General features: G+C 35.8%; 1 protein-coding gene across 5 annotated transcripts in view; it reads right to left on the bottom strand.

The window, feature by feature from the left end:
- ADAMTS19 (ADAM metallopeptidase with thrombospondin type 1 motif 19) overlaps positions 1-22,188 on the bottom strand; it is a 147,800-nt gene that overhangs the window by 112,045 nt on the left and 13,567 nt on the right. For all 5 annotated transcript variants that reach the window (XM_065045717.1, XM_065045714.1, XM_065045715.1 and 2 more), the window contains one exon: positions 3,951-4,116. In XM_065045717.1, the coding sequence (XP_064901789.1) occupies positions 3,951-4,116 (166 nt within the window). The remainder of the gene's footprint in view (positions 1-3,950; positions 4,117-22,188) is intronic.

The raw sequence follows: 22,188 nt of genomic DNA, 5'->3' as shown, positions 1-22,188 counted from the left end.
ATGAGACACCTTGGTTGAGAGAAGTTTCTACACCTCTATTATAAATGACCACAGCTCAGAGTCAGCTAGGGTAAAAATGGAGCCTGGTGAAGACCCACGTTGAGGTGGTTTTCCTTGGAACAGTGAGTCTGTAGTGGAAGACTCTCCTCCTGAGACTGGCCATCTAAGGAAATTTCCTCAAGGACTGAAACGCTTCGCCTCATTGGCAAGTGATCTTCTGTGTACCCTTCAGAATTCCCACTTTGTTTAGGTGGGAAGATGTGCATTTTGAATCATCACTCTAGAGTTCTGGGATTCCTTGAGTTTGAATCAGCTTGTGCAGTAATTTAACTCCTAACCAGTATCCAAATCTATTTTATAGTGTTGTCAGAGTGCTGGATAATTTTTGATAATTTTTGTTTTTAGTTGGTTTTCTGCTAAATAGTTCTGGTTAGAATAAAGTCTGTTTGGAGCTTATCATCTGTGTAAATTGATTTCTGGGATGCCTCCATGACAAAGAGAATATTAATATCAATATTAATATTAATGAAAAATATACAAACCAAATATTAACTTCCCCAATGATGATCACGGAATTGTGCTCCATGGTGGTGAGCACCGCTGATGGTGCTGGGAAATCTCGGACAGGGAGTCAACAGCAGGTGGAACCAGATCCAGGAATGCATGGACTGGAATCAGCAGCAGCTGAACAGCGTCCTTTGAGGATGCTGGCCATGAAAGAAGAAAGTGCAATCCCATAATTCCTCAGCTTTAAACTGAGTGTGACATGTATGGGATGGAATACTTTGTTGGTCAATTTTTCATCACCTGTTCTATCCCGTCCTCTCCTCAGGTGTGACTCTTTTATGCCCTTTTACTTACAGAACATAAGAGATTTAACAGTGACCTCTATAGGAATAAATATAAGCATGGGCCTTTCTCCATAAAATTCCTACCATTACCTTAGAATAACTGTAAACATCAAGCATTATCAATTCTAGGAGCAGATATTTACTAAAAATTGTAGTTAGATTTAGAAAGTGCAGTTACTTATAATAAACTTAACTGAAAGGAAATATTACTGAAAGGTGGATTGGTCCTGTCCTAGATGAAACCAGGACACTTTCTGATGTGGCACTTTGTTTTAATAGCAACTGCTTCTCTCACATTTTCTCTGTAACACACTTGTGAACTGGTTGCTCTGAAAGGTTTCATGGACCATGCGCTAAAGAAAAGTGTGGAGAGTGAGGTCTGTGTATGCACAACTGGTTCACATATGTCAATAAAACACACACGCAGTCAACAAAAGGATATACATGCACACTTTCACAAATCCAGAAAGCATCTGCTTCAGTTGGTAAGATTCTCTCCCTTCCCTAATTAATAAGAAAAATTCACCCCATTCAGAAAAACAAGTTCTTTGTTCTCTCCAAACAAGTTTGGCTGTGTAGCTTCTTTCAGTTCAGCCCACAACAGTAACAGACAACAAACAATACCTTCTTTGATTGCCTCTTCTAGTTCTGCATGAAAAGCTATTATTTCCAATAGTGATCCTTCAACACCTCCAGCACAGACATTCATTCTTTCTAATAATTACAATTCATCACTGGCAATACACATTTGCTTGATAGCTAGCCAGTCTTTTGAGATCAGTTTGGCTTAAAACCAGCAGTCTGTCCCAGAGCACCTACTCTGACACATGAGTACTGTAGAACCAAGAGATCTTGTTGTAAGATAGGTCCATATTGCTGAGAAATTGCCATGTTGCCAAGATAATAGTTTCTCTGTGTGACACAGCTACAACTCTACCAAAGGCAGCTGTGCATAACCTGAGAGTATCAGAGAGCCCCATATACTCATCTGTTGTATCTTGGTTTCATTAATCTACTTAGTTAAGGATTTGACTTAAAATTCTCCAATATTGCTATAAAGGCTTACCTTTGTTGTATCAACCCACCTTTAAGGCTGTGCCTGTACCATGAATGTTTTTGGTTATATTAGTTAAAGGCATGTCACACCAGCAAATTGCTCTAAGCAGACAGAGCTGTTATATATGTCACTTACTACAGCTCTGCTTAGTAAAATAACCTGTTACAGCAGAGTGAGGGACTTGTCTTGCCAGTACAACAGGTTCAGTTAAAAGCTGCAGATATTTATACCCCCCTAGCAATAAGGTTACACCAGCAGATGCTAATCAGTTATGCACAACTTGAGTTATTTTGAAATTTCAGGCTGGAAGCAGAGATAATGAAACTTATTTCAAGCAAATATTTGAATGTCTGTTGACAGACTATTTGCACCAATTCAGAGCCTTGGGCATAAGATTACTAGAACAGAATAAGCTGATTTTCCCATTTTAGAGCATAAGACAAAACAAAAGGATGACTGGTAATGAACATGACAGAAAAAAAATGTCCTTACAGAAGAGTTTGTATGTTTACCCATTTTCATACATCATGGTTTGCTATTTATCAGATGCCCCTTTCCCCTTTCACAGTGCACACATCATGCATACTTATCATTTTCTCTCTTTTTCTGTCTCCCAAACACATGCAGACACATGTACTCTAACTCACTTATCACTAATAAGGGAGAATAAACAGCTTTCCTTTATGGCAACAACTTTTGCTAACATAGAAATTTTCACTTCTAGATAAGCAGTGGCAACATAATACAATGCCTAGAAGAGAAATATAAAGGAAGCTACATGTCATTTACTTAGCATCTTTTAATAATAACAAAAAGAGCCTTGTCTTGCTAATTCATCTTTGATTTAAACCTGTGGATGGATGCCTAATTACAAATACTTCCAAAATGTCAAAAAAAAACGGTCACATCTATTCCATAACCATATAAAAGGCCAGAGCAGCATAAATGTTCAGAAAGAACTACACAGCCACAGAAAAGTTTAGGCTGGAAGGGTTGTCCAGAGGTCAGCAAGGCCAACCTCCCACTCAAGTCAGGGCAAGCGTCAAAGTGAGATCAGGTCTCATAGAGATAACTTCCATCTGTGTTTTGGAAATGTCTGAGGAAGTGGACTCCACAGCCTCTCTGGACAACCTTTTTCAGTGCTAAGCATTCTTGCTGAGATTATTTTCCTTATGCCCAATCAAAATTTCCTTGAATGCAAGTTACAACTGTTTCCTTTCATACTGTTATAACACACCTCTAAGGAAAGTGTGGCTTCATCTTCTCTCTGCCAACCCTTAGGCACTGGAAGACTGCAGCTGCATCTTCCTTTACCTTTCTTTACCTATTTGAAATAACGCAGTTCCTTCTGTCTCACCCCTAATGTCATCTAATCCAGGTCCCTAGCCATGTCAGCGCACCTCTGCTATTTCTGAACAACAGAATGCTATCTTTCACAAAAGTCATTTCTCCCCTCTCCATTGAAAGCTATTAAGTCATCACTACAAGCCAAATGTTTGTTGAAACCTTCTACTTCAACGGCTTTTCTACCACCATTAAGGCAGATGTATTAGGATTGTTTCATACAGTTATTCTAAGTGTCGATCATAGAACAACAACTCTGTTATAAACATAATTTCAATCCAGTATCAGACCCATTTGGAAGTTCAAGACTTATAAGTAGGCAAAACTGGGATGAAAAGTTTTAAGACAGAAAATTAACTACAAGCACTGCCCGTAGTAAGGAATTAAGCAACTACAAGGACAGAGATGGACAAGAAATAGGTTGCAAATAAGGAAGAGAGAAGTAAAACAAATGACATGAAGATTTCTACTTTGAAATATAATTGCTCATTAAGAAGCAGCGTCTGTTCCTCAGTGGACAATACCCTCTTCTGACAAGTAAAATGGCAGCCTCAGCATTCCACCTCAAAGTCCACCATAAGTTACTGCTACAAGAATAATCAGATATGCTTTTGTTGGGGATTGTTTTTAACTACTATCTACATATCTTAAAAATATGTCTGCTACATTAGATCTTTTTAGTGAGATTTGTATATTACCTGTAACAACACCACAGTACTGATTCTGGGAAGCTGGCTTTTCAGTAATTTTCTCCTCTATGGACCTTTTTCGTCTGTACACCCTGTGTGCATGACCTGTCACAGCCAAAGTGCGATTGAGTGGCTCAATAAATATGAAGTCCTCATTAATCTGTATAAAGCCCATCTGCAAAGGAAAACAAAAGGAACACATAAGATATGAATTTAAGAAAGTATGAAACTGTGCACAGTCCTGCAGAAGAAAGAAACCCACAAAAGTCTATTTAAGAAAACCCTTTGTTTAAGCAACCTTACCAGCAAGGTGCCTACCTTTAGGTTTTACAAGCATTTCTACTTAAGTGAAATAAAATAAATTTCATTTATTTCAGCTAGATCTGTGTGGGTGGGTGGCAACATGCCAGTAGCAGATGCATAGTAAAAGATCTGGAATGTTAAAAGTTTGCTATGGGAGACTCACGGGGTCATTTAAATATGTACAGCATGTATAGAAAAGTCTTTACACTAGTTTTATTACTCAGTGTATTGTCACATTTTTAGATAATTATATTTAATGAAATCACAGGATTACTTTAGGGCATAAGAATACATCCTGAACAACTATGAAGCTGGAAATTACATCTTGCAACTCTGATTTTACACTTTTTCAAATTAAAAAAAAAAAAAAAAAAGAAAAAAAGAAAAAAAAATCCAAACTAGCAGCAATCCTTCCTTGATTACCAGCAAGTAAAACAGAAAAACATTCTGATAGAGCCATTTAGTTGGTTAGCTTCCCTCCAGCCACAACATATTTATACACACATACATAAAAAACTTACAAGACTGTAGCCAGAGTTAAAAAAAAAAAAGTTAAAAAAATACTATAAAACGTATTTATATAAATACCATACAAATGTAACTCAGTTTAAATTGTCAAGCTGCCAACACACACAAGTTTCTGTCAAAAGTAAAGTTGGAGACAGCAAGGCTTTGTGATTTTTTTTCCTCCTAGACAATATCATCAGCAAGACTGACAGTTAACTTTCTCATCTTTAAAGTTAAAAATCTATTAAATAGTTTTGCTACAGAAAGAAAACAATGCGGTACATCTGGCTGAGAGAAGTAAAGATCTCATCTGTATGTTTTCAAGTAGCATGAATGGACAGAAATAGGAAACAATTTTGTTTCTTCAGGAATTATGTAGATGCCATTATCACATTGGATATCCTCCCTGACATATTGATAAATAATAAAAAAGAAATTTCAAGCAGAAAAATGAAATTTTATAGGTGGTACAAAACACAATTTCCTTAAAACATAAGCAGGCACTATTAAAAACAAACAAAAAAACCAAAACCAAACAAACAAAAACCCACAAAAAAAACCAAACCAAACAAACAAACACAAAACCAAACCCAAAACAAAACAAAACCAAAAAAAAACAAAACCAACCCTCTCTGCACAATCACATTAAATAAATGTGAATAGATGTACTTAATTTTTCAATCACCTACACTAACTGCAGAATGCTGAACAGCTGTTGAAAGGTCACCATTAACATTGTACAGATACATAAGAGTAGCTGTTTTGTTTGGCTGTTCCTTTTCCTTTTTGCATGTGCTTTTTAGGTGAGTTTATCTTCACCATGACCTTGAATGTTACACATTCAGAAGATTAACTACAGGTGTATTGCTAGGTACTTTCTGTATGCCTAGCAGATACCACTTCTATATGTCTTGAATAATGTTACCTTTACATAACAATTAACTTTTCTAATAGAAACTATGGATGATGTTAAATGAAATTTTATTTAAAAGCATAGTTGCCAATTACAGTAAAATGCATAGACTATTTTTAGTTTGATTTTCATGGCTAATGCTGAATTTCACTCAGGTGTAGATTATTTTTTTAATCATTATTTAGCCTGTGAGAGATGCTGATAAACTCTGGATATAGAACAGGAATAGCAGCCCATCAGGTGGCTATCTAAATCTGAAAAGAACAAGACCTTAGGCCACCTTGAACAAAAACTCAATGCACATTTGCTTACTTCTTCTGTCTTCACTGTCTTTGCTGCAAAATGAAACCAGGGCTTTAAGATGCTATCCTTCAGACTGCCAGCCAGACGTAGTGAGAAGCTATGCTTCAACCACAGACACTTTGTGTTCTTTCACCTCCTTGTATAAACTGAAGGTTAATCCATTGGTAGAGAACTCTGAAAATTTTTGCCAGTCTCGTGAGTCAGAACACTGATGTAAAGTTTACTGAATAAAATTAACCTCATTTATATGTATTCAAACGAGTAATTTTCAGACAAATCTGGATAAACAAATAATCTCCATGATCATTTCAAATGCTTTTGAAAAAAAAAAAATGTCTATTTCTCTATCTCTTGGACCGTTTCACAGGTTGAAAAGGGACAATGAAGCCATATCCTTACCAACCACACCCTTATTTTTTCATAAACATTAGAAGTGGAGTTAAGGAGATTTTCTAGCATAAAACAAAGCACAGAAAGCAGATAAAATCAAAGCCATGCATTGCACAACCACAGTTTCAATGTGTTTTCAAATATTGGATGCCAGGGACAAATACAGGTGTCAGACCGCTCCAATGACAAAACCTCCATGTCATGAAAATTCATAGCAAAACAAAGATTTTTAAAAATGTGTTTAAAAAAAAAAAAAAAGAAAAAGGATCTGGGTTAGAACTGCGAAATTAAAAAAAAAAAAAAAAAGTAGCACACATACATCTCAGCATCTCAGAGGAGTTCAAGCCCAGTACAACCTCATTTGGAAAAAAAATTCCTCAGACCTCCTAAGTAAGGATGAAGTGGGTACTTGCTCTGCATGTAAAGCATTACGTGAGATTAAGTATGGACACTCTGAAATGGATTCACATCCACAACATGCATTTTAAAGTGGGCACTTGCCCTCACAAATGAAGGCTTTCCACAACATTCATTCACATCATATCAAGACTTTCTCTCACACTACCCTGAATCTTTAGGAGAATCATTCTCTGTAGGACGCTGCTCTCATGATGTTTAAGATGATGGCTATTTTTATCAAAACAAGCTGATGTTGCACATGCAAAAGGATTTCTACATTTTTGTTAGATACAAATAAAGTAAAATAATGAAACATGAAAAATTGAGATGAGTTTGCATATTCTGACAAATTTCAACAGGTGCTATTATTCACATAACCATACTTAACTGAGCAAGAATCTCTCAAGCTGACAGTGGAGACTGAGTGTAAGGTGATCACAGAAACTACGCAAATCCCAAGGAATCTGATTTGTTGAAAAGAAAATTCAGTAAGGGAGACCAGTGAACAAAGAAACTATAGACACCCGGTCCGCCCGGAGGGTCTGTGGCTGTTACCCCTCAAACTTCCATTTGCCCATTAATTCACTGCTGGTCAAGCCTTACAATGTTTGGCATTTCCTCCAGATTCCAAATTTCATGTTTCCTAGACAGAAATAAGCTATTTCCTTTTTGAGACCAAGTCTGCCTCTATAAACACATTATTAGAAGTTACTGCTGTATTTGGTACACGTGCTGCTGAAATTGCCAATATTCTCTTATTTGCTATGATCTTTAAACTGCCTTTACAGTGCAGGACGATATCAAAACTAAGTACAGTCTACTTAAGAAGTGACCACAAACAATCATTGACTATCTCCACAATAAAAATATTTGAATAAGGCTGTGTGTGCAATAAATTATTTTGTAACCAGATTGGGATCTATCACAAGATGTCACCAGTTATTTCTAATGTTAGCTTTACTGAATGCAAGTACATAAAACAGATTTTAACATTTGTGCCTTTACTGCATCATTTTTTCAGAATCTCACCTTCTCAAATCTTGACAGCTGTTTCTCAAGGAAATTTTCCATCTAGCAAAGTTGTCCTCACCCTGTTTTACCAGGATGACTGATCACCTGTACCACTGATAAAATTGCCAGCTGACGATACTAAGAACACAAACACATCTATGTTAAGTACGTAGGAACAACTGGACTGAGTCAGAACAAAGGTCCACCCTGTACAGTTATCCTCTCTCTGACAGTGCATAACAGGTGACAAGAAAGGACATAAGAACATAGCAAACATAGTTTCCATGCTCATAGACTACAGAAAACTCCAGTAGGGAGCTGGTACCAGTAGCTTCAGAGTATGCATAAACTTTATGGTACGCACAAACATAAACTGCAGGAGAAATAAACAGAACAATTCCTCCTCCTCCTCACATTTGCTCATTTACAAGATTAGAAGTCAAAAAACACTATTAAAAAGTTACTTGCCATGCAGGAAGGATTCATACAAAAGTAAAACTGGTTAGCTTTCTTTTTCCAACCATGGTGAATGAGATTTCATAAATATTTAGTCAATTAACAAAACTCATTATAAGAAAAATATGGAAAAAGATCTATGAAGATCTTAGCGTATGGAAGGGTGTTAGTTAGTTAACTTTCCATGACCTATAGACTCCACTTTCTTTAACATTTAATTTAAAAAGCATCCTTTTTGGTTGCTGTTTTGGTTAAGTTTGGGTTTTGTTTGTTTTTGTTTTGTTGGCTAGGTGTGGGGAGGGTGTTTTGTTTTGTTGTGGTTATTTTTGTTTTGTTTTGTTTTTCACTTTATAATGAGTAACATACAAGCATTGCTCTTGTGATCCTTGCACTGCAAGTGCTTTCAGACATTGTTGTTTAAGTCCAATGCTGTCCTTCCACAGTCTAGAACTCAAAGAAGACAATGGATTCATAGCTTCGGAATTTATTCCATGTTGTCAAATATTTATTAGTAACCTCACAGTCCATAAAAGGTTGTCAGGCTCCTAAATATCACTACAGAGTTGTGACAAATTTAACATACCTTGGAAGCAAGGTAACTGAGACAACATGACATATGGTCACAACTGTGAAACTGATAGAATTGTGAAATATCTATTGACTTTTATTCAAGTTTGCAGGCATTCACTAGGACCTCAAGAAAGGCTGCTTTGACACAGCTGCATTTTTTCTCATTAAAATGAACATTAAAGAGTATTTTGCAGTCTGAAGTCCCTTTCCCTATATTGGTTCTTCCATCCTGCTCCACAAATGCCTGTCTTATCAACTTGCATCACAACCAGACCTACTCAAAATAAGACCTCCACCCCTAAAACCTCCTACACTCTTAACCAGCAATAGTTCTTCTTGCCCGCCTCCACTTCCAAAGTGTGCCTGTGTCATTATGGCCAGCTGGACTGCCCGTATTTCTTGCAGGTGATAATAAATCATTTATTTGTATAGTGGTAAGTATCCCTGCCTGTCATGCAGTAGACTGGTTTGACTTCCTAACAGAGAGTCAAATGATGATGGTGATTATGATAAATAACAATAACAGTAATAGAATAGATAAACCAAGTGATGTACAATGCAATTGCTCACCACCCATCAACTGATACTCAGCCAGTTCCTGAACAGGCATTCCCCCAGACAGCTTCCCCCAAAATATATACTGAGCATGACATCACATGGTGTGGAATATCCCTTTGGTCAGTTTGGGTCACCTGTCCTGGCTGTGGCCCCTCCCAGCTTCTTGCGCACCTTGCACAGCACGAGCAGCTGAAAAGGCCTTGACTACTCAGCAACAACTAAAACAGCGTATTATCAACATTATTCTCACTGTAAATCTAAACCACAGCACTGTATCAGCTACTAGGAAAAAAATTAACTATCCCAGCTGAAATGAGGACAATAAGGCATAGCCATTCAGCTACTTGTTGGCATCTTACCTCTCTGCAAGGCAGAATTTCCTAATGCTTTAACTGCTGTTATAAGACAACAGATTCAAGGTACATTTTAGTCTGAAGGATGTAAATTACATCAGCTGCAATTTTATCAGATAGTCTCTAAAATGATACCAGGTTAGTAATTTAGTAGCCACTTCTGCAACTTTTTCTTTTAAACCTTAAGAATATTTATTAATGATTCCATACATGAAACATTTCATATTTATGAAACTCAACCGGAAACACAGGAACAATCACTTAATTTTAAAATCAATTCAGTATAGCTATACACTCTGATGATTACTGGGCAACATTCAATAATACCTTTTTGAGACATATCGCTTCCTATAGGATGAATTGCAACAAGATACAGATACCATAAATTCCTTCTGAATTATGCTTATAAATTAAAAGTTCCAACTCAAAGTTAAATCAGGTCTATTAGAAACCATGTATATGTTACTATATATGCAGTTAAGTCATAACATTAAAAAAAAAAAAAAATCCAGGATAGCAAATACTGCAAAATAAAGTTCCAACATCAATATTAACTTCTGCTCAAACTGACATTTTATTTTTTAGTGCTGTAATATGAATGTTACACTAACATTAAAAAAAAAAATTACTGAGATAGTTATTCAAGTAAAAACAAAAGCATCTTATTCTGGAGAAAGCCCTTCCTGCCAGATCTAGAAAAGAAAACTTTTTATCAGGCCTGTACAGGGTTCTATACCTTTCCATTTCCTTCTTACTGAAGAGCAGTGAAAAAGCAGCAAATTTACTTGGTGATAAGAATATCTCACCAGCAACATACTGTTTTATAGCCATGCTCTAAATTCACTGCCTACAAGATTCCCATGATAGTTTCAGGTTCTGAATTTTAGTTATTCAGTTCTCAGTGACGTGCAACCTATCTTGTTGAAAGACTTGGGTTCTTCCAATGGCATTTTGCTGAAATACAGCTAAACTAAGAAAAGGTATTTGAGTTTCAACTGAGAAGTTGGTGACAGGCTCTATTCTCCGCAAGAATCCCACAGCTCTGCAAAAATCTGCTCACCCAAATGGTCCCAAATTGTGCCAATCTGTTAATGAGGAACTCACATTTATTTTCCCTAGATAAAATTCTGAGTTTAGAAGGTAAATCTCTCAGATTAGAATGTATATCTCTTAACTGCAGTCCGTACTTTTAAGATATAAAAGACACAAAAAAATCTACATAGGCTTGTTTACATATTGGCCATTTACAGAGTATAAATACCCTAAGTTACATGGCTAGCTTTTCACATTTAAGTTTTATTTTAATTTATGAGAAAGACATCTGCAGAAATCTCTCAGTTCTGTTTAATATGTTCTTTGTGATAGACTTAGGTTTTACTGGAAGTCAGACAAAAACGCTTCAGTATAATTTGTAGTATTAGGCTATGAAGTCCACAGCTTACAATGATTAGTTCTCACACCTCAAAGATAAAGAATCAAAAGTCAGAATTTTTGCAGGACACTTTATGAAATCATCATGTCACATCTGAGATAATTAACCCTCAAGCTGTAACTTGTCTGCATAACTGCAATACAGTGCCTTTAAAGGTAGAGGATGCATTTTGCATACCTATCATGAGTTGATAAAACAGCAAAACCAGATATTATAAAATTAATGTAAGCACAGATAGTACAAACTGTGATTTTCCAAGCATTCAAAAAAAGCTTTTCAAGGCTTACAGGTAAATATCTCATTAATAACACTAAGCTTTAAAGTGCTTCAATTAATTTCAACCTTAAAGAAAGGAAGTAAAAAGCTGTAAAGGCACAGTCTATGCTGAAAACTTATCTGTATCACTACAACATTATTAACTCCTTATCCACATTTCACATCTGTTTTTTGTTTCAGAACTGGCACTTTTATAATAGGTCCCATGGTATCTCAGTTTACCATAAAAGTTCTCATCTCTTCTGCTTTCTGCTGTCTCATGGAGTTTTCTAAATCCACAAAAATCCATGCTAAAGGTGAAAGGCTGAAATGTTCCTCATGATAAAATATGTGATCACCATAATAAATGTGTAATGTCCTTATAATATTTATATTTCATTGACATTATACCAAATGGACTTTAGCCTACAACACACACGGTTAAGATTATTTTTAATCAAGATATTACCTAAAAGGTCATGTTATGAATTGGTACACAATCCACAAGGGTACAGACTCCTTTTTTGCTACAGACTAACACAAATTTCAGAGCAAATACAAATTCCTTAGTTTCCAGCACAATATATCCATCTTTCATGATTACATCTTAGAGAGGTACTATTTAAAAATCCATTAGTTTTGAAGAATATCATTAAAATGCTGAAGTAGTTACTACCCTTGTTTCTCTTGTCTCTTGTTCTTCTCTTTATAGTTTTACAATGACTAGACAGACACAGAAATACAGACTCCTCACTCTGAAAAATTCACATAGATACAAGAAAATAATTATGCTATTAATCAGCAGCATAAACTATGCTACTTGCTAATGAACAGGCATTCACTACACAAAATGAAATTAAAAATAAAATACAGAAAATTTATCAATTCTAGGATTTTTTATTTCTTTCAAGGACTTTTATTTAGATAAAAGCACAAAATGTGCTGCCTAAACTCATCGTGGTGTTCTAAAATCAGATGTTCAGTCACTGCCATTAGCAGTGAAACTCATGAATCTGACACAAGTCACTCCAAGTGCCATTGTTTTCTGTGCAATGTAACAGGCTGGTCATCAGGTTCAAATTACCATCTCTTCACATGTCAACCGGTCTCTTCTTCTTAGAAACATCAACTGGCTATAGACTCTTGAACAATAATGTCACATCGCTCATGAAGTCCACTTGTTCCGCTTGTACCATTGTTTCCACAAAAGTCTGTGCATTTCCAACTACTGTACACTTGCCCTTTGATCTCCAGAAGAATTCAATAAAATTGATAAACCAATTGTCAAATGTTAAAATTATATGTTCAAACCCCCTTTCTTTTCCACCAGGTCTTGCCCAGGTTCTGGCTGATTAAGCTGTGGCTTAAAGGATCAAAAAATAAACCCTAAATTTAAGAAGCACCTGTGACAAAGGAAAGCACACCTCAATAAACAAAAAAAGTTATGTACTCTGTGAAAGAGAAAACCACAGCAGGATAAGGACAGTTGCAACTAAGTGAATCATCTGGAATTCTCCAGTGCCGATTGAAGCACTTGGTATAAACACAGACCATACATATGTTAGGTTTAACTATAAATTTCACTTGAATATTAAAAGCAGACTCAGGTAAAATCAACTTGCTAAATCAAATCCAATTTTCACTTTATGTCATGTGCAGCATGCATTATTTCTTTATTCTCATTTTACTAACTTAACTTTCACTGCTTAAGTCCTGCAGCATCGAAAAATTAATAAAGGATAGTCAACAGTCCAGAACAGAGAATGCAAGTTACTTTGTATTTTAGATGTATGCGATCCATAGATCAATTCCAGCCTCCTATGCATTCAAGACTTCATAAAATAGAGGCTTTTTGACACCCTTGTAACACAGATCCTTTATTAACCTAGACTTCTTTTTCATGTATTTCATTGCTGTTAATTAAAGTAGTTTGAATAGAACTGCTGCTCTATTATTTTGCCATTCCTATTTGAAATTTGTTCGAGATTTTTCTCTTCTAATAGTTGGAAATTTTCCCAATTCTCTAAGCTTAATTTGTTCATGGACGTTATTTTAGACCCATCTGACACTGAGTCAGTATTGTTTTCCTCCTTAGCCAGCTTTCCAGGCTTTTTGATATTCACTCCAGTGGTTTTATAAAAGGTAATCATACTGTACCACTATTTCTGCTGTGTGATGATAAGCACACCAGCCTTTGACTGCTGGTTGATGAAACAGACTTCACTACTATAAGTATCCTATAAGAATTCCTCTCCTTGAACATCAGCAAACAACTGCAAGACATATTTCAGCTACTGTAACTTTGAAATGAGAATAAAGTTTGTGTATCCCCACTAAATGTCCTTCACCAGTTAGATGCATCTTTCACACCCACATCACACCTGATGGCTCCTAATGATCCTGTGATCAGAAATACACCATCTTTTCCACATTCTGTCACTGACAGCTACCATCAGTCTGTAAAACAAACCTATAAATGTAGTATAAAAGTAGTAAGTCATGCTAGAAGCCACTTACACCAGCCTTTGCTCTGTTTAATCCTCCTGTGCCTCCCAGCTCTGAATTTACCACTAAAGAAAAATCAACTCCCCAGGTGTTGCCACCAAACTTACCTCTTGTTCATACAAAGCCTCCTAGCTAGGTCCTTCATGACTAGAACTGGACAGGAGCTTTCCAGCAAAAGAGGCTTTTTTTCCCTTGAAAATACTGAATCATTAAAAATAATATGTTCTTTACCATCTAAACTACTGCCTTCTTTCCATATTAACATCAACAAAAGTCAGACTGAAAAGCAGGCAAGATTTACAGGAACCTGTTCCTCACTCTGCCAGCTAAACTTGTGAGAGTGGGACTTCAGAACAATCATACCAAGTTACACCAAAGGTATGTCTTCCACTGAAAGGCAGCCAGCTTCACATGGAGAATTAAGTCTTTAAGAAGTGGGAAAGCACAGAACAACAGTCAAGTAAATAATAGGATCATGAGGGACAACAGAATTCTTACCACTTGCTATTTCCAATTTGTTCCTTTCAGACATAGTTACATCTGACATTCTGTTTTTACAAAAATACCTTGTTTCATCTCACTTTGCTAGATCAAACTAGTTTTATCTGATAGTCTTTGATGCTACTTACTTTTCCTGTATTGTAAGGCACATAACATGTTATTGGCTAGATATGGTGGTGAAAATAATGTGCCAGCAAGTTCATTACAGCATCATATATAAGCTTTCATAGATTTTCCTTTAAAAAAAAATAAAAACCCAAAGCTACAACTTTAAGTTTACTGAAATTAAACATATGTTATTCTTTTCACAGATTTATTGCTTCAACAGCACGTTGTAAATGGACTCCAGTGTACACTCTTTTTGGCAGCAGTTACCCAGAACAATAGTTTAATCGTCATTGCTTTAGTCAAATTAGTTGTGTCAAAATACTGGAAGAGGCTCAATGCTTTAAAACACAGAATGCATCCCAAATCCTTTTAGGTCTTGTACTGAGAAGGTACAGTATAATTTAAACATACATAAAAAATACAAAATCACTAGTACAACATAACTCAAGTTTCAAAATACTGAATGTTAAAAGGATGTAAATAGGACACCCGTCTTGAGCAAAACCCTATGGTTCTAAGATGACTCTGGAACAACTACAGAAACCTTTATAAACAACCACTACTCTACACACACTGTCCCATGAACTAGATGTGTGTATGCTGTTCTTTCTCTCCAGACAGACAAGTCTGAACTTCTTCCAGCTTGAGGTAACTGGTGTATCTTTAATAATAATTCATTGAAAACTACTACCATAAGGCAATTCTAAGTGCTATTTTCAAACACTTCAAACATAATTGTAACAAAGTCCTTCAGCTAAATGTACCATTCCTGTTGTATAGTCTTTTTCTAAAAAAATATAGATGGCAATCAAACTGTGTTTAACTGCAAATCATTTATTCCCAAGGTGACACATGAAAGTAACTCTCTTACTGCACTATAGATGCCAGTAACCCTCAGATAATTTAAAGCTTTGGGGGTTGAAGAGGTATGACTGGACAAAGAATGCCATCTATGAGGCAGACAAAAATATAAAGAATGGGGATAGCCAACAAGAGCCTCAGAATTTTTACTGAAGCCACACTATGACAGAAATGTGAGTCTCATGGAGATGCAAATCATTAAAATGCCTCATTTTACTACCATATAACCTATACACATAAAATATATTTATAAATATATATTTATGAATAGTTATCAGCAGGAACCTTATGAAATCCAGCAGGGTTGAATGCCAAATCCAGCCTCTGGGACAGTTTTGCCCCTGCACTGATACAGACTTCCCATTGGGTGGAGGGATGGATGAATGGACGGATGGACAGATGAGTAGATGGCAAGAAGATCTGATAAAATGGACCTGGTGGTCCTCGTGGGCAGTAGGGTGAGCACGGAATATAACAAAGGGACACCTCCAACTAAAGAGAAAACGCATAATGAAAAAAGTTACCTAATCCTGCGAAGTGTAACAAATATCCAGAAAGAAAAAAAAAAAAAAATTACTCAAATGTCTTTGTCCAAGGTATTAAAAAAAATCAACAGTGCTGCAATCCTGCATGAACAATTCTGTGTATACAATTTCTAAAAGATATAGCAGCTCGTTCAGTAGTTCCTCAGTTTAGCCTGAATAATCCTTAAAACTTTGTTTTGCTGGAATTTGTTTTTTTTCTGGTAATAGCAGATGATCTATGCCACTGCTTAAGTCAACATCATCAGCTCTCACAGAAAGGACATGTACTTGGCTGTGATGTTCCACTAAGATGATGCTGTCCTGATCTCTAAATTCTAATCCAATTCAATTATTTACTTTTCCTCTGCCTTTGTTTTATTAGGCTGGTGCAAAAGTAATTGTCATTTTGGATCATGAATTTTAAATCACTACAACTAGGGTCAAACCCAACTTTATTAAACAATATAGGAACCACCACAGTCAACACATTTTTGCCAAAGAGAAACAAGTTTTTTTATTCCTACAGCACAAAAACCCATGCTTTGGGGTTTGAGGAACTGTTGGAAAGCATTTTCAGCATCCTACTGCTGCAGAAGCATTTTCCCTGCAAAAAGTTGTCGAGAAGAAGTGGTAGCCTATTAGCAAGAGGTCAGGTGAATATGGCAGATGAGTCAAAACTTTGTAGCCCAATTTGTTCAACTTTTGAAGTGTTGGTTGTGCGACATGTGGTCAGGCATTGTCATGGAGAAGAATCGGGCCTCTTCTGTTGACCAATGCTGGCTGCAGGCATTGCAGCTTTTGGTGCATCCCATCAGTTTGCTGAGCATACTTCTCAGATGCAATGGTTTTGCTGGGATTTTTCTGAGGCACCCACTTAAGGAGCATTTTCACCTTTCCAATTTGCTCTAAATGCCATATGACCATGGAATGGTCGACATTGAGTTCTCCAGCAACTCCTTGTGTAGTTGTAAGAGGATCAGCTTCAATGATAGCTCTGAATTGGTCATTGTCAACTTCTGCTGGCTGCCACTACGCTCCTCATCTTCAAGGCTCTCGTCCCCTTTGCAAAACTCCTTGAGCCACCACTGCAGTTAGTGTTAGCAGTTCATGGGCCAAATGCATCGTTGATGTTGCAAGTTGTCTCCACTGCTTTATAACTCATTTTGAATTGAAATAAGAAAATTGCTCAAATTTGCTTTTTGTCTATCATCATTTCCATAGTCTAAAATAAATACAAAATAAACAGCAAGTAATGAGTCGGAAGTAAATAAAGTGAGCAAAGCACATTAAAATTATGCACAACATATCCACATTTATTTAAGTATGTATTCCAGTATCAAATGGCAAGTTTCAACAATGCAAAAATCACAATTCCTTTTGCACCAGCCCAATAAGTTTTGAATTCTATTCTTGTTCTGTCACTGACTTGCAATATAAATTGGGTCAAAATATTTATGCTCGTGTATTCTTAATTAGCATTCAGTTTGAGGAGTGTGTGTGTATATGCTGAATACTAATAACATAACACATTCAAAACTAGTGTCTATGTTTTAAAATTTTGACATAAACAAATTTTAAAGCCTAGCTTTCAACTGCAACATCTACAAAACAACCAATTGCAGTTGCTTGTAAACATACATACATGAAAAACGTTTGACAGAAGCATAAATATTCTAAAAGCCTCTTTTTCCTGTTACCATGTTACACAGCTGAAATTACTGTGTAAATAAACATATTTGTTTACTAAATTGCAGCTCTCCAGATGCTAAGTACACACTTTCCACAGCTATGCATCTATGGATCTATCAAATGTTTAGACTCTACAACCTTTAAACAAAGGGGGAAAAAAGGAGAGGGCCAGGAGAAGCTATACAATATGCACATGAGCTCAAGATTTAGAGTTTGTAGTACATGAAACTCCACTTTTTTCACACACACACAGGTTCATGTTCACTCAACAAAAGGATTCCAAAGATATACCTTTAAAATCATAAATTGAAAATTATTAGCACCTCAAGGTTTATACTTAGGAACTATAAAGTAAGTAATGCAGCAAGTCCTTATTATTTTCCTTATCACAGAATTATACAATGGTTTGGGTTGGAAGGTACTTTAAACATCTAGTTCCAACCCCGCTGCCATGGGCAGGGACACCTTCCAGTAGACCAGGTTGCTCAAAGCCCCATCCAACCTGGCCTTGAACACTTGAAGGGATGGGGCATTCTTGACTTCTCTGGTCAGCCTGTTCCAGTGCCTCTCCACCCTCATGGTGAAGAATTTCTTCCTTATGTGTAATCTAAATCTGCCCTCTCTCAGTTTAAAGCCACTACCCCTTGTCCTATCACTACATGCCCTTGTAACAAGTCCCTGTCTAGCCCTCCTGTAGGTTCCCTTGCGCAGCATTCTGGAAGTTTATGAGGTACAGAAAGCCTACTACTCTTAGCAAATCAAAATCAAATTCGCATTTCTGATCCAAGTGCTACAAGACATTGCTGAAATGGAAAGTCAATTTTTACATTATGTATGTTACAGTCAATAAAAAAAATCTGTTTTCAGGACACCCTGGGTTAAAGACATGTTGGAAAGCCTTGATTTTAAACTAAATTTTATTTTAAAAGTGTATTGTATGCATGTGCTCCAGGTAACTTTGCAAGGATTGACTCGTATCACTAAGAATAAAGACAGCTATTGGCAAGTCAGACTTCATCAGCGGTGCCGATACTAAATGTGAAGAACATCTATAACTGAACACCAGGAACAGTCCACAAACCTTAAGAAAGCAAATATGGTGGTTTTAACCTTAGAACCTAAAAAATACAGATTTTATGGTAACCTTGACTATGTCACAGAACAAAACATTCCCTGTCCTCCCAGCCCACCAAATAATAAATTATTGGTCACTGTCTGACCATCTCTCCTTTCACTCTGTAGCTCCTCATCTTTATCTCACAAGGTTGAACTGATTCATAAAAATAGTTAGATTCTGGAATTACTCTTATCTCTCAAGTAGCTTTGCTTCTATTACAGAAGAAACAGGAGCTCTGAGGAAGGGCTAGAAAACCTTAAAGGATGTTTATTTATGCCAATGACATAAGCTGAATTAAAAAAAATAAGTATTTTTTTCTCAGAAACCTTGCCTAACATTAAGTGTTTATTACTTTCTAAGAATAATAGCACTAAAGACTATACTATCTCTCTTTCAAAACCAATGTGTTTATGTCAACTATAACCAAGCCCTGATATTATGGTAAGAGGATAACCAGATTACAGTTGAGATCAGAGATTTTCTCTATTTTAGACTGTTAGAAGGGCAGACAAATGAGGTCGTTGTTGTGGAAAAATCATTTCATGGATGCAACCCTCAAAACTCTCAATCTGCTCTTGTCAATATATGCTCAGTAAAGCAGGATAGAATATTCCACCCTCTCTGGCTAAACTCTAAGAAGATCCAGACCTGATTTCATATCAATTTAGATCAATGCTAGTGCTGCGATAGTAAGTATAAAGTTATGTTATATGATCAAGATTCTGATTTTATGGTGTGTAGAAAAATTCATTCCTATACCTTTATGTTACAAAAGCAATTTATTTTTAAAATAAATGGAGCTAGAGCTAGTAAAGAGATGGAAACTAGAAGGCAACGTGTGCAAAAGTTGGCCACCCAGCTTATTCCTCTTCACTTGCATGAAAAAATACTGTTAATCAGAAACCAATTTAATTAAAATGGAATGTATTATTATACTAAGAGAACACATAAACTTTTTGTACGCACAGCTCTAAATTGTCAATTACAATCAGCACCTTTTTAAAAAAAAATAAAAATAGATTATTCAGTGATGTCCCAGCTTTTTGGTCTGCAGGTTCCATATTTTTATCTGTGTTTTTGTGGGCTAGAGAATTACTTTTTTACGAATTCCAATTTTCATGTAGGCCTGTGTTTCAACAAGCAAGAAAACACAGTAATAGTACAGCAACTCACAAGTGCCATATCTTCAGTTTAGTTCATCAAAAAAACAATAATCAGAGCTGACCATGACTCAAGCAGAGTTTCCAAATGAATTAAAGGAAGCAACAGCCATTACAAAAGGAAACATTAGCCATCTACCAAGACTGCTTAACCTAAAGGAAAAATTCAAATATAACAAACACTTGAGTCCTATGGACGAAGATCTTAATTTTGTCCCCTACACAATCATACATTAAATGTCGTTGTGTGACTTCAAGTCCATTGTCGGTGCATGCACCAACTAACAGATGAATAAAGATCCTTCTTGTCTGTTGCCTGAAATGTATTGGAAAGCCTTATTTTGTTTCACTTCAAAAAGTATGCTGAAACAATATGCTCAACAAACCGCAGAAGACTAACACAGACCAATAAAATAAACTAGAATCCAACTGAAAACCAAGATATAATTACACTTGAACAAGCATGGCACAGCCCCTTACTTGCACAATTCAAAGTGGAACTGGCATAAAACCCCATTTTTAAAACAGCCACATAACCTGTAAATTATATCTATCATGTCATCATTAGCGTGATGCTAATAATCACCTGATTTTGTTCATCAAGGATATTCTGTATTAAATGGAACACGACCCGTGATGTACTATTAAAAGAAAAAAATAAGAAATTCACAACCCCAGCCTTATCCCTTTTCCAAAATAAATACAACAGCTTCTCTAAAGAAAGACAGGATTTAAGAAACTTTGTTCTACAAACTTGAGTTCAAAATTGTTTAAAATGAATTGGTTTAGTGATATTCCAAATCATTTACTATATAACATTTCAGTAATTATTAATATTGTACAAGAAAGTCCCTTTTCGTATCTAAACATGACTAGAAAAATAATTTCCTAGAAAAATCAACACCTATGGAAACATATAATCTATGGAAAAAAATTCTTGTAATTAATGACTCGGTGCTTGTAAGGATATGTTTTTCTTCTGAGCATTTTTGTGTAATATGAGTAACTTCAGCACTTCTTGTGTTAAGACCAAACCCCACTCTTTTGGAGTATGAATTAAACTGCTGTACCTTTAGCTAATGAAACTGCATTAACTCAATTTCTTTAGTGCAAGCCTGGATTTAAACCCATCAGAATCTGAAACGCTATTTTATGCAGGCAAAAATGTAATAGTACACAAAGGATGAGCATAAAGCATTCTATACTGAGTCCCATGCAGGAGATTTAAACAGAAATTATCACCGTGTATGTAACCTATGTTAGATAAAATGCTTAAACTAGTACCAAAAAGACCAGTACAAGGGATCCAAGTTTAAATTGCTTCATCTGTGTAAAACAATTAAATAGTGCATACCAATGAGCTACCATTGTTCAAGCTCATGTTCTTTCATTGTAGCTGCAGAGGGAGGTGGCCCAGCTCCAGAACACACCCATGGCTGCCCATAGAGAAATTTAATCTCTGCTAATCCTCATTGAAATATCTATCCACAACTCCATTATTTTAGTTTTCTTCTGGGAGAGGGGCTAAACTGCATTCAAAGTCTATCTAATTCAAGGCAACACTCCATGAAACTCAGTTTCGTTCAAATCTACAATTGCCAAAACTACTAACCATGGAAAACACTAATTCAAGAAAGGAAAATAAATTATATTTATGGCCATAGAACTATAATTCAACAAATCAAATTAGTCCATCTATAAAATAAAGTTATGCTTAGGCTTTTTATATCTCCATCTAGAATTACAGGAATCCAGACCTGATGGCTTTATGCAAAACAACTAAGTCTCTCACAATTCATTATCATTTTAGATGGACAGTGCTTAAAAATGTTAAAGATATATAGAAGTCATATGCTTTTATGACTCCTAACTGAAATTCATAGATAGTTTTTTGCTTTTAACTTCTAAGCTTAGATCACCTCTTGCTTTTTAGGTAAAAAACAAAAAAAAAAAACAAACAAAACAAAACAAAACAAAACAAAAACACAAACAAACAAAAGCAAACAAAAACACAAACAAAAACAAACAAACAAACAAAGCCCCCACTTTTGTTGCACATAGAAACTAAAGTTCTGCTATGCTCATGAAAGAAGGAACAGTATGTAATTATTTTTCAAGAACTATTATTTTAATGAAAAGGAAGAAAATAGATTTTGAAACAAGGCTTTTTCTTTTTTCTTCTTCTTTTCTTTTCTTCTTCTCTTTCTTCTTTTCTTTCTTTTCCTTTCTTTTCTTTTCTTTTCTTTTCTTTTCTTTTCTTTTCTTTTCTTTTCTTTTCTTTTCTTTTCTTTTCTTTTCTTTTCTTTTCTTTTCTTTTCCTTTCCTTTCCTTT

Source organism: Columba livia, chromosome Z (genome assembly GCF_036013475.1).
Source record: "Columba livia isolate bColLiv1 breed racing homer chromosome Z, bColLiv1.pat.W.v2, whole genome shotgun sequence".
NCBI classification, from domain to species: Eukaryota; Metazoa; Chordata; class Aves; order Columbiformes; family Columbidae; genus Columba; species Columba livia.
Note: the sequence above shows the minus strand (reverse complement) of the source record. Positions and strands in the feature narration are given on the sequence as shown.